This window comes from Argiope bruennichi, chromosome 6 (assembly GCF_947563725.1).
Source record: "Argiope bruennichi chromosome 6, qqArgBrue1.1, whole genome shotgun sequence".
Classification (NCBI taxonomy): domain Eukaryota; kingdom Metazoa; phylum Arthropoda; class Arachnida; order Araneae; family Araneidae; genus Argiope; species Argiope bruennichi.
The window spans coordinates 36,090,545-36,105,045 of NC_079156.1; the positions used below are offsets into that span (position 1 = coordinate 36,090,545).

Below are 14,501 nucleotides of genomic sequence, written 5' to 3' on the forward strand. Positions count from 1 at the left end.
CTTAAAGGCAAGACATTTCTTCGGAGTAATAGCAATGTCTCGGATGTGGGTTTGGTTTGGTTATATTAACGTCTTGTTTTAAAGCAACACTAGGGCTATTTTGGGACGGACCTCGTCATTTTGAACCGCGGTCAGATGAAGAGGACAACACCTGAGCTGGCACCCCCCTCTCCGCACCACACCACACTACACCAGCGGGAGGACGTTTGGTCATGACGGATTTAACGTGCAAGAGACCCCCTTACACGACGGTGGAATCGGGTCACGAACCTGAAACTCTCCGGTTCCGAAGCCGAGACCTTACCACCAGGCCACCGTGGCCCCTGTCTCGGATGTGGGACCGAATGTTTATGAGTTAATCACAATTTCAACAAAGATCTACAACGCGCACGGCCCTGGTGCAAGTTAATATGTTTCTCCTCTCCGACCCCCCCCCCCTTTCACATACAGATAGAGTACAAAGGGTGTTAATATCAGTACAAATGTTGCCGTGATCTTTTGAGCCACGATTTGGAGATGAATACGACCCCTGAAACGCCATTTCCCTCTAAGCTATATCGTCACATTTAATGATGGAAATTTCGTCTTCGATGTTATCAGTTATCTTCGATGTATTCGAAATTTCGTCATCAATGATTTATATATCGATGTTACACCTACATATACTAGAATTTTGGAGACGTCTAGCTTTAAATTCGGAACACTCTGATAACGAGGCGCAAAGTTTTATTCAGCGATAGATTGACTTTCTTGATTTTGGCTCCAATTGATATAATTGAAATCCAAAAACGATTGCAATAGTGCAAATAAAAATTGCTTTTCATTCATCCAGGGAAAATATATTAGAAATAGGCATGCCAAAGTTTTCATTTTTTTAATATTTTCTGATTAAATAAAATTCAATTATGAAAGAGATTAATCAAAGCAAAATTTCACCGTAAAAAATTGCTTTTGAATTCATTACTAGAGGGGGTGGTCTCCCCAAACTTTCTCGCGTACACTCTAATAAAAGTGTCATCCCAGAGATCGTCTTGCATAACATTGGTGTATAATAGTTACGAAATATGAACCTTTGGCGTGAATGTAGCAATTTTACTGAATCTATCGTGCCATCCTTGGCGAGTTTTTTTGGTGATTTATCCCTGGCATGCAGTTAATAGCATTCGAAAATTGAATTTGTGTTCTAAGCGCGTTTTTCTTGGTCGATTGAAACCAAAATTTGACACAAAAAACCACACTTGAAGTTACAAAATCCCACACCAAATTTAATATATTTAACTCATTGAGTTTTTGAGCTATCGCGTTTATATGTTTATGATAATACAGAATCTACAAAGGGTCGTCCACCTGTCATTCATTTGGCTCAAAATTTAATAGGTGTCCACACTATAGATGTTAATTCAGTGTATCAAATTTCATCTATATAGCTCTCTTCGTTTAGTAGTTATCGTGTTAAATTATATAAATAAACAGCCGGACAGATAGACTTCCTCTGAGCTTCTTCCCTTGCTCAAAATTTGATAGAAATCTACATATTTGGTATAAATATCGTACACTAAATTTTAACCGTCTAACTCAAAACATTTTTGAGTTACCTTTATCACAGAGACAGACCGGGGCTCCCGAGAAATCAATAAAACTGTTTAATAGGATATATGTTCATCGCGGCGGCCCTGGACAGATGGACATTTTCCAAAAATGTGTTTTCTGAACTCAGGAAGGTCTAATACGCGGGGAATTTTCAAAATCTCAACTTCGAACTTTTTGTTGATAACTATACTTTTTACTATATATACGAATACGGAAAAATAAAAAAGGCTAATTAAGATCTGGTATTAATTTTTGATTGTAATATGAATGACATTCACATAAAACTAATAAACTCAGAAAAACAAATTTTCAATTGCTTATATGTTTTGTTCATAACAGAACATTTCAAGACTAAATCTATTAAAATCCCCATAATTTTCCCTTATATTTTAACTTCCTCCCAAAAGAAAAACTTCTAATTACATTCCACCGAGCTGAGTAACTCACAGTAAGCTTCACACACTAAAGACATTCATTATTTGTTTGCCTCGAGGCACTACTGATTAAAACAGGCTCCACTCTTTCAATTAGCCGGTTAAACACCTCTCTGGGCAGCATCACCAGAGAAACACAATACGGTTTTTTAATTCTCCCAAGTCTTTTTCCCACAACCACACCCGTCCGACCAGTCCCGTGTGCGCTCGGAAGCCATCCATTCACTCTTCTTTTATGCCATTCACAATTCACTCTCCCTCTTGATTCTCACGATGGAGGAATGAGAGAGAAATACTAATCGCAGATTTGCATAAAAGAAAAAGATCTCTTTAATTTCTGGATTTTGAAGTTGAGAGATTGGGCCGAGATAGGGTTCCCTGCAGACCGCTTACTAGAAAGTGGCTTGCCTTCAGGCCATGAGCACGTTAGCTCTTCTTGGGAATTAAAAATGGGTATGGAATAAATGCAACGGGTTATTGGACAGCGCCTGAGAATGATTGCTGTTGAGAGGCTGTGATACTTTGGGTGATTGATGGCAAACCAGAGATTTTATTTCGTTTTTTAGATTAGGTATCCTTTCAGTGACTGCAAGATTTCCATAAGGGATCTTATAATAATGAATCAGGCAAATAATTGGATTCGAATTAATCACTTTGAACTTTGATTCCGAAAGTTCAGTTGTTTCGTCACAAAGTTTAGAATTATTAGGAATAGATACGATACAATATGTGAATTGATTAGCTAGATTCACATCTCCTTTTGATGTTCAAAGAAGATTATTGTATCCCTTTTCTCTTAATTTTACACTGAATCCAGAATCTCACTTTCCAAATGACCTATCACATCAGAGCACTTATTCTGGTATATATTTAACACTGAATCCAGAATCTCACTTTCCAAATGACCTATCACATCAGAGCACTTATTCTGGTATATATTTAACACTGAATCCAGAATCTCACTTTCCAAATGACCTATCACATCAGAGCACTTATTCTGGTATATATTTAACACTGAATCCAGAGTCTCACTTTCCAAATGACCTATCACATCAGAGCACTTATTCTGGAATATATTTAACTTAATCTTGACTGACATCTTGAAAGTTGGCACAGCATAGTCATTTTGGCTTTTGCGCCACAAAAAACCAAACCAAACTTGAATGACATAGACTGAAGATATGTGGTGAGAAAGAAGCGAGATTTCGATATTATGACCTGCCCAATCATCAAAAAAACCCCGGGGGGCATCTCGGAATGAGGATGAGATGCTTCCGGCATGGTGGTTGGATCTCGCCACCCTGAAGGGTACACAAATAGGTGGGAGATCTGACTCCTCCCATCGATGACGGGACGTACTTCCTTCGGGAAAGGTTGTACCGTAGCCGGTGATGGCCTTTAGGACTCAACCACAGTTCCTGCCAGTGTTGTTGTTGCGGCGGTCCGGTCATTCAGCATTAGGGTTTAAATCCGTGTGCCTTCGTGGCGAGTCGGAGAGTCAGTTGGTTGACTTGCCCAATCAGCTAAAAGGTCACTTTACTCTATAATGGTAATATTAAGTATGGACCATCCTTACATTTAATATTATCGCGCAGCATTATCAAAAAGGATAGAATATTAAATTATAATAATGAGATGTGTGACGATGACACCCGATATAAACCGATATATTTCTTTTTAATCCTCCATTAAAAGTATGGCTACTGCCTGTGACCATGCTGACGGAAAGAGATTGACGAATTAAATATGGTACGTGCCCTTTTCATTCTTAACTACAGTTCTGTATCAAATTACAAACTAAATATGTCAAAACAAATTCGTTTGTACGCCCGACCGAGTGCAAGAAATAAACGTGACAATTCAAAACCAACTCAAATTAAACTTATACATTTTGATATATGGTTTTATCAAAAAAGCAGTTTGGCAACAAATTTTAATTTGAAATCCGACAATCAATTAATCGTCTGTTCCTAATTATGTGAGTATGAAAGCTCAGAATAACTGGAAAAATGGACGAGTTTTTTCATATGACATTTATATTTGATCTGATTGTCTATTCTTGTGATATGAAAATAATGACTCATAAATGGACAAAATTTTGGAAGTGTTCTTGAACCAAAATGATAGATCAAATCAATTCATAAGACTTTGGATCTAATCGACCTAAGAGGTAAAATGCGAATTCTTTAGTGGTACTAAAGAGTAAAAACCGTTTCTCTATGAAGTAGAAAGCATTTCCAAAGCGCGCCATATTGTATTAGTAAACAAGAAAATTGAAGAAAGAACATTTCTGGTAGCTCAGATGAAACTGAATTTTGTATCATATGTGTTCTGGGGAATTTGAAAACAGATCACCTTAAGATCAGTACGTGCGCATGCGAAAATGATTCCTTCAGTGCTGTTTTACGTCATTCTCAAATCATTCTCGATTTTCACGTACTCTCTTCCCATGAGACGAGAGGCGAGAGCCAAATATTAATCGTGGAGTTTTCTGAAATTAAGAATGAAAGATAGAGCCGCGAAAGTGTTTAGATGTCCAATTACTAGGAGGTCAGTTATGTATCAGCTGTGACCATGTATAGTTACTTCCTGAAACTCGCACTGCCGAACTCGATGAGAAGCGAGTTATTGAACGCGATATACACAATGAAATCGTGATACAGTTATCAGAAAAATTGTTTTTTGTCAATATGGTATCTAGGTATGAAAAATTAAATAAAACTGCTAGAAAAAAGCCATATTTTAGCTTAATTTTTAATTAATTAAAATTTTTTAAAACTGTTCTGAATCGTAGATTTATACCCCTCTCGTCCAATATATATATATATATATATATATATACCAAATTTGGTAGATATAGGCCAAATGATCCGATTTGTAAAAAGCAAATGCACACATCTTTATTAATAGTCAAGATAGAAATTAATTTTTTTATTAAAAAGTACGAACCTATACATGTTTGGATAATGCATGCTACTAAATTTTACATTGAAGTTCAATATAAGAATACATGGTCAAGTGATACATCTTATATTAAATCTCGCTTTTTTTATTGTAAAAATATGCAATGAATACATACTGAAATGTGAAAACTCACAAGTGAAATTTTATTTTTTATGGCGTGCTATTTTCAATGATCGTGTATGGTTTAAAGTTATTCATTATCAAATGTTTATTGTTACTAATTTTTCTTTTTTTTTTTAAACTGATTAGCAAAAATTACCGATTCTCGAAATCCAAGATACAAGATAAAGAACGTGCAGGCGGGATAAAGCAGATATGCGGGTAGGTTTCAAACAAGCGGGCGAACGTCCGCACAGACAAGAACAAGGCAGACGTTCAACAATAGTATTCAAACTCGTAGTGTCTTACATCTTCTAACAGTATCAATAAAATAAACGAAATTTGTATATAAGCAAGCATTTTAAAAGTATAAAATTTACAATTATTAAATAATTTAGGAAACCTAAATTATACGAAATTTAAAAGTTACGGCGAAGTTTAAAGAACAGAAAAAGGAAATATGAAATGTGAACAACAAAAATAAGATAAAAGATTAATAATGCAAAGCTAAATTAAAAAAAATATAAATATAAAACGGATCACATAATAAAAGTAAAAAATAAGATAATAGTTTAAACCAAAAATAATTAAAAATACTAATACAAAACACGGTTGAAAATCTTAAATATTAACTAATTTTTACTACACAAAAGAATTACCAATATATACTGTATAGTATCCTTGATTCCTATTTTTCCAATCTTATTCTGTATATCAATTCCAAAATTAACGGCATAGGTTTATAATAATTTGAAAAAAAAAAAAAAATTCACTATTAGGCTGTTTTTGAATCAAAAGTAAATATAATGTCTGATGCTTTTTTTCATCAGTCCCGCAATTACAATGGGACGATTTTTTTTCTAAAGAAATTCGATTTTTCAATCAACTTTCGAAATACCATACAATCTCAATCGTTATCGAATCCTTTCCCCAGGAAATATTAAAAGTTCTCATTCTCCATTAGATTTGACTTCGCAAGAGTTTGTAGCTTTTTTCACACTGACATGCGACAATGTACACATGTCGGTGAAGTCGTTTCTGAGACCAGAAGTCAAAAGGTCCTCAACCCTCTGACCCATCATATTTCATGTTCAGACATGCAACAAGTTCGATACGAATTTCTCTCCAATTTTATGTCTCATTTGAATAAACTTTTTTACATAACGAAACATTTTAAAATTTCAATCTATGTGCCGTCTCACCCTTAGATTTCAATCAAGTACCTTTTTATAGCATTTTCAGCAAGTGGAATGGTCTCAGCTCTCCAGAGGGTCTCCCATCGGGACGCTGCGCACTCTCTGTGTGGTCGATATAAATATGCAATCGGGGACCGTAAAACCGTTTGAGAAGGCATCAGGTGAACGGTTGGTGGGGGCCCAATTAAACGGCCGTGTGACTTTCGGAGCCTTTGGCCGTGAAACGTCGAGGCACCCAGACAAAAGGCACATTCATGCTTCGAGTTAATTGCCCGTTTGGTGGAGATACAGTTACCAGAAGAATCATCCGCTTATTCGCGCTGCATATAACCCTTAAGAGGAATATATGATAATTTGATTCGTTAGATCAACACTGTTTTTCAAAAAGGAAAGTTAGAAATAAATTTGCAAATTAATAAGAGAAATAAACGTTAGGTTAAAGCAAATAAATGTTTTGACGAGCCGAAGGGTTTTCAAACGGCCCGTGAAAATAAGCGCGGATATCACCATTGAATTATTAATTTTTTTAATGGTGTTTGGAGTTTAATTGAGAATTGCAAAGCTGCTGAATCTGTGACAGAAACATTTTAAAGTTGTGCACTAGCAAGAGTGAAGGAGTTGTTGAGAAATTAAATCCGAAAAAAAGGGAGAAAAAAAGCAAATTGATTTTTAAAAAAATGAGCATAAACATCGTTTAAAATTATTGGTAATTCAACATTAAGAGCAAATTTTTAAAAAAACGAGACAAAGAAACAACGCATTTTTCTTACTACTTTTCTAGAAGCAGGATTCATTCGCACATAGCGTTTTTGGCCGACCAAATTCATTTTAAAGAGAAATATGGTGAAAATTTTTTTTTAAGAAGCAGATTTTTTTTAACGATTACATTCAATATCACTAATCATTTTAACATAAATTATCTAATGAATTAGAAGTAAAACTTTGGACAATAAGGGAGACTTTCTATAATCTCAAAAGGGAATTCACCTAAAATCTGAACTCAAGCAGTTGAGATTTTTTCAAATTTCCTCTCCTCAAAAGATCCGACGGGGACAACATGTCGCATATTCTTAATTCTTTAAAGAAGCGATACTCATTAAAAACGCCAAAACGCTTGGAATGACAAAAATAAGAAGTCAAATGAAAGTACATTTAATTTCCAGGATAAAAGAATCTTACTATTAATCATGATGAGTCGATTTGAACAATCCAAGGGATCCAATGGTTAAGAAAAAAGAAACCTTATGTATAAAATAGAGGGACGTTGCATCTATCTTAGCTATACAGTCAACAATTAACAAATATATAATTGGATTTTTTAAAAATTCTTCTAAAATAATTCATTAATCGTTAAAAATTCGAACTCTAGAGTTTGACGATCTCCACGTTTTAGACTACCCTGTGTTGGAAAAATACATTTTTTCAAAATGTTCGTCTGTCTGTCTGTGACAAAAATAACACAAAAACACTGGACTAGAGGGTCAAAATTTGATATACAATCTTTATATCAAATTTGTAGATTTCGATCAGATTTTGAGCAAAATCCATTCAGAGGAAGTCCTTCTGTCAGGCTGTTCAAATACAATTTAGCACGACAACTACAAATAAAAGAGAGCTAAATAGATTCAATTCATAGGATTAACATCTATAGATAAGACATATATCAAATTTCAAGTCAAATCCGAAGACTGTCTGTCTGTCTGTCTGTACTTTCAAAAACATTAAATGCAAAAATTCAAAAAACAGTATCTAAAATACATCAAGTTTGGCACAGGAATTTGTGATTACAAGTTCAATTTTGTATCAAATGTTTGTTTCAATCGATTGAGGAAAACATGCATAAAATACGAATTATCATTTTGGATATTATTAACGCATGCCAGAGATTAATCGCCAAATAACTCGCCAAGTATCACACGTTAGATTCAGCAAAAATGCTAATTTCCCGCCAAAAGTTAATTTTTCGTAACTATTTCACCCCAATGCATGTAAAACGTTCTCTGGCATGACAAATTAATTAGAGACCATGCGAGAAAGTTTCGTGGAGACCACTCCCGTTGGTTTTCATAATATTTCGATACGCAAAATAGCCTTATAAAAAGAATTTTCTGATTAAATTAGAAATGTCAGATTTTCAAAAAATGTTAATAAATCACAAGTCTGATCATTCCCATGTGAACACACTGGTTAGCATCTCATACATTTAGCAATAGTTATAAAGAAAATTCGAAAAGGAAAGAGACAACAAGGAATAATGCGCGAATTATACAAGTTTGGAGGACACTATACGTATCTTTCATAGGAAATCTCTGGAATTAGTCATTGATGATTGACTTCGACCAGAAAGTGTTAATGATCTGAAGGCACAAATTAACAAAAGAAAAACCATGATATAAAAAACCCATGATACTAAGTGAAAGAGAGAGATCTCTATTAGACGGAAACACAAAAAAAATCATGTAAAAAAAAAAAAAAAAAACGAGGGTTTCTCTTTCCCATTTATCGCCTTGACGTGTCAAGTTTCCGGGAAATTCTCATAGAATGGGAACATTAAAAATCGTGTAATTTTTTTCCTTTATTTATTTAGTTCCTGTTTAATGACGCAACATTTTGCAGCACTAAATGCAATTTTAAAGATGTTTAATATATTTTGCTCATTAATATTAAATACTTATATGCTTTTTAAACTCTTTTTTAATTCCTATAATGTTTTTTTTTCTAATTTTTAATCGTTAATTATATGCCGTATTTGAGAATAAATCCAAATACCTGTGGAAAAAAATCGAATGGTTATGTGCAAAACAAAAGCAGCGCATTCCATCAAATTAACTCATCTTATAAAATTTCTATATTGACAAGATGGTTAAAGAAATGTAGTTCCTTGATAAATGGAAATATATGACTACTTAGCGCATATAGAAAGTATTTATCTCAGATATGTATTTAAATATATTTTAATTACTAAGTTATGATTCAAGAAAAAAAATTTAAAAATACAAATTCCATCTAGTGATGTTGCACAGTTTGTCAAACAGATAAAAGATACGGAAACTTTCCAGAGTCTTAAATATGATATTAAATGCATTATATCATATTCAAATAATTATGTAACAAAGATAAAATAATTGAGAAATATTTTATACGGAACGGACGAAAAAATAGTTTTTCCATCTAATTACGATGATAATCTTTATTTTTCGTATCTAACATTTTTAACTAGTTAGCTGAGGTGTAACACCTTCTGTTATCGAAGAATATTTTACTTCTTACCTAGAATACTTCTGTTATCGAAGAATATAAGAATATTCATAAGTTTCAAAATGTAGCTCAAGTGATTGACAGTAATTCTGAAACATATCAGAGACTTATTTACTTGTATAAATGCATGTAAATAACTGATAGTGCGTTAAACTATCCTTGTATCTGATAATAATTTTAAAGACTTGTTTTTGTTTTGATATCAACAGCAAGTACAAAATGATTTTTTTTTTTTGCATTCCAGTCGGTCCTATTGAATTACTAATCATAATCAAATCAGCTTAAAGTGCAATTTATTTTTATGCACTTTACAAATTCAAAAAAATCGATGGTTTGTTTTCAAAAGAGGAAAAATTCTGAAAATCTTGGAAATTTTTAAAAATTTGCTTTGTATTTTTTAATAAGATACCGTAATTTAAACTTCCTAAATAAATAAACGAATGAAAAAAATTAAATATTTAGATAGTCGTCAAAATTTATATCATGTATTTTTTTTTTAACTCTTAATAAAACCGGAAGAATATCTGATGCGGATATACTATACGAGATGCGAATTCAATGGATGTACATTAAATAAATATATTTTTTTAAATTTTGCGACTCATCTCTTCCAGCATGTGGTCAAAGCACAGCTTCAATTGTCGGTCGTACCTTCACTGGGGGTTGAAAGAACTGTACTTCTTTTAGATTCTTTAAATAAACATAGTTAAGAAAATTATCTTAATTTACAAGATTTTATTAAAATGTATTGTTAATGTGTTAAAATTTTTTATTAATGTATTGTTAAAATGTAATGTTATGTTAAATGTAAATGTTTTATTAAAATAACTATTTGAATAGAATTTAACGCAGGTATTAATATTTAGGTGTTTTTTCTTTTGTCTAATTTTTGAAAAGGGGGGCAAGGTTTTTTTGACCGAAATAAAGGAGCAGACTGCGCCAAAAAATTCAGCGGATTTCAGTCGATTAAGAAGTTCTAAATTAATACATACACAGTATGCATACTGGGTACGCAGTTAATACATACACAGTATGCAGATCTATATTTCTAAACCTAGACTCCCATTTCTCTCATACAAATGCATTTTTATTCATGCATTCACGTTCCTTTTTTTCCGGTGGAAGACCCCATTCTTGTGTTTATCTTCAAAAGAAATGGCACTGCACGTGTGATGGGGGTGTATTCTCACAGTGGGTACCCCTCCCTCTTTTTCACCTGTGTCACGGTTACCTTATCTATTGATCGATGCGAGGCAGCTGAGAGGACAGATCGAAGTCAGGTGGGCGGATAGGATTCGGTAAGATGATTTTTATGATAGGAACTGAGGGAGAATCTAAGTTAGTTCGACGAGAGTTTACGAATCTCGTAAGAGAGAAAGGGATTCGTTGCAATCGATAATAGGATGTAAAAGCAGTAGTGAAAATATGTTACAACCAATTAAAATCTTTATAATATCTATGATATTCAATATTTGTAATTTTAGAACATCCGACAAAATTAATCAGCATATAATCTTTATTTAAGCATAAAAATTCGAAATGGCTAGCAAGAGTTATAAAACGGAATTTTTAAAGGTATTTGACTAAGTTTGGGTTGGGCTTTAAGACAGTTAAAATTTTGAATTTATGCATAAAAAAGATTGGACAAATATCTACGAAACCAAAATATATCATTTTATATCAAAATATAATAGATGAATTTTTTTTCAATTACGAAAAAAGAGGTATAAAATACAAATCTTCTAGTTTAGAGGTTTATCAAATGATTTGCTTAACCATTTGCAGATAGCTTAAGAAATGTATTATCTCGTTTTGTAATGTAATGTATTATCCACTTTTTAAATATTGGGATTTAACTGACAAATAATACGAAATTTTCAATTTTTATCACATTGTGAAGAATTAATATAACTACAAAATATTTCTAAATGAATAGATTACTTATTATCTAGTTCAGGAATTGCAGAACATATTGAAAAATTAATACAACAAATTTGAACAAAAAAAAATATGCATTACTTTTTAATTTATGAGATTTTTCGTACGAAAATTTCTACGGAAGATCAGAATTTGCGAAAATAGTCAATTAATTCAATTTTACTTCCCCAAAAATAGATTTAGAAACCAAATTCAAATGGTTTTATAAAGACACTTGCTCAAACATTAATATTATTAAATTTTTAAAAAATCATAATTTCACAAACAATCGACTTTTTAACCTACCTTAAATGACCCATACAAATAGAGATCAGAGCAGTTGATATATTATTAGCAAAAAAAAATTCGCAGAAAATAAAAACTGGAATTTTCTCATTACAGTTTTAAATGAAAACTTCTAATATTACAATAAAATTTTTGAAAGTGCACTTCATAGCTTCATAATAAATTCGCAGAAATCTCTATACATTCTAAGTAACTTTTGGGATAAAACGAATACTGTGCAAAACAATCAGTTATGCAATAGCACGACAACAAAAACGGACAACAACACTTGATGCATCCTGTTTTATCATATAGAATGCATCTTGATATCTTTTCCGCGAATTCTGCACCAAAACAGTGATTTGGATATCATGATTTCTTCACATGTGTGAAACTGAAATTTCTTATTTTAAGTAAATAATTAATTAGTAGATTGTTTTTACATGTTTTTTCCATAAACCAGGGAAAATTCTGATCTGATTATGAAATGTGGTACCTGTTTATTTTTGGCTTATTTATTGACGAATCGATATTTATAAAGAATCGAATTATAATAATCGAAAATCGTTTGCTTAAATCAGCGCAGTTCATATTTGTAAAGTAAAAATAAATAGAAAAATATTATACTTTTGTTAATTATTCCTAAATAAAGATTATTTATATTTAAATTTTAATAAAATTATTAAAAAATTCTTCAAAGTATATGTGTGGTAATTTAATAGATTGAAACATTTCCATAAAATAAATAAAATGAGTGAAAGTATAAATCAAAATGTATAAATTTGTAATAGTTGAAGGATGATTAAATCGGTTTAAAATTTCGACTACAGAAATATAAGCGATGGAAATCAGTTGAGATTATTTATTTTGAAATTCATGGCAGATCATATATAAATAAATACTTAAATAATGTGAAATGTCTATTTAATTAAAATCAGATTTCCAAATTATAAGATAATTGATTTCATAAAAAAATATCTTATAAATACATGAATAGAAATGCTATGAAAATTATCCACGCTGCATATAATTCTTAAGAGGAATATATGATAATATGAAAATAAAATTCGATAAAATTTGGAAGTGCTATAAAAATGATCGAAAATTCCAAACAAATATTATAAATATGATTCGAAAATCAAATTAATTTTACCTGTCCATCCTGAGAAGGACGCAGCATAACCCAGAATTAAGTAATTCCACGAGCAATCCAAACACAAAACAAAATAATCAGTATCCAATTCGAGAGTATACAGGTGACAGATGTCAGAGGTACGAAAGCTCGCGCGAAAATGAAGCTCAAATGGAATTGGCGAATTCGTTCCTGTCTCAGAACCAGCCATGCGTCAAGAGAGCGCACGCGATCGCGGCAGAACAGCCATCTCATTGGCCGAGGAGATCGACGAACAGACGAGTTCATTGTTTGCATTCGGGTGGTGTCCTTTTTTTTTCTCTCTCTCGTTTTCGCGGATCATAAAAACGGGAAACTGAGTGGGTTGATGGGTGAAGGCGATATTTTGTTGCCATAAATTGATTTTTTTCTTCTCCATGTTTGAGTAGGAGTTATGGAAGATTAGCGTTTGTGTATAACGCCTCGCATCTTGGATAAACCAACGGGTGTGGACGAATGAACTTTCGTTTTCAACATTCGATTGGAAGAATTATTATTTGGAAATTACATTATATATTATTATATTTATCGAGTAAACAATTACTTTTATATGTGCGAATCGTTTGATTAATAAGTTTGCCATTATATCTTACGAAGTAAATCGGAGATAAATCTTCCATGAATGTTCCATCACAATTCTTTACAAATTTTGTTTTATTTGTTCACTTCTTGAGAGCAAGATAATTGTTGGAGGGACAAATATGGTCATCTCGCTTTTCTAACGAAAGGTGTAATCTAAAACCTCTCTAGTTGTTATAAAAAATGTTTATTATTCATTGAAAAATTGAGGTTATTAAAAACAGCTGCCAAGATCTAAAGAATTTTTTTTAAAATTTTGCAAGCGAATATTTTGCCGTTTGAAAGTTTTAACAAAATTATATCTAATAGAAAAGTGAATTTTTCTTGAATTCACAGAAGAATCTGTGATATAGAGAATTAGCATAGGTATCTTAATTCATTAAACTCGAATGTATCTTAATGATATTAATTACTAATACACATGTAAAAGATGCTCTATCAGATTAATAATGAAAGAATTATTCATGTTATTGGTGTCGAAATGTTCGATAGGTTTTCTGTTATCTTTTACACAACACAAACGAAGCATCCCCTTGTAAATGTAGATGCAACTAATTCGACTCCTAGTTCATCGTTATTTAAATATTAGTCACTGAATTTTAATCTGAACTACTAATCTGATAGTTCAGATGAAATATGAAAGACACTTCATGACAATTCACTTTCAATTTAGTTTTTCCATGCAATAGCATACTTAATTAAAAATTGTTATCCGACGTTATTTAAATATTTTATAAGGATTAATAACAAAATATCTCCCATGGAACATTCCATGAGAATTATAATGAAATCTAGTTAAAATCAGATGCTGTGTTGCACAAAAAACGATAAAGATTTTATTTTTCAATGAATTCGGGCTTTTACATTAAAATTGAAGATTAGCATACATAAGAAAAATAATTCAATTAAATTCTTGAAGAGACTGAGGGTAAAGACCTCTGAGCACCCGAGGCCAGAAGTCTGACTTCTAGCTCAAATGAAGATAGCACACACACACTCGCTTGCACA

The 14,501-nt window shown here is 32.2% G+C and overlaps 1 protein-coding gene across 1 annotated transcript in view; it reads right to left on the reverse strand.

Annotated features, from left to right (window-relative positions):
• Positions 1–13,038, reverse strand: part of LOC129971586 (guanine nucleotide exchange factor DBS-like) — a 209,037-nt gene extending 195,999 nt beyond the window's left edge. The window contains exon 1 of the mRNA XM_056085487.1: positions 12,897–13,038. Coding sequence (XP_055941462.1) covers positions 12,897–12,923 — 27 coding nt within the window. The 5' untranslated portion in view covers positions 12,924–13,038. The remainder of the gene's footprint in view (positions 1–12,896) is intronic.
• Between the last annotated feature and the right edge of the window lie 1,463 nt (positions 13,039–14,501).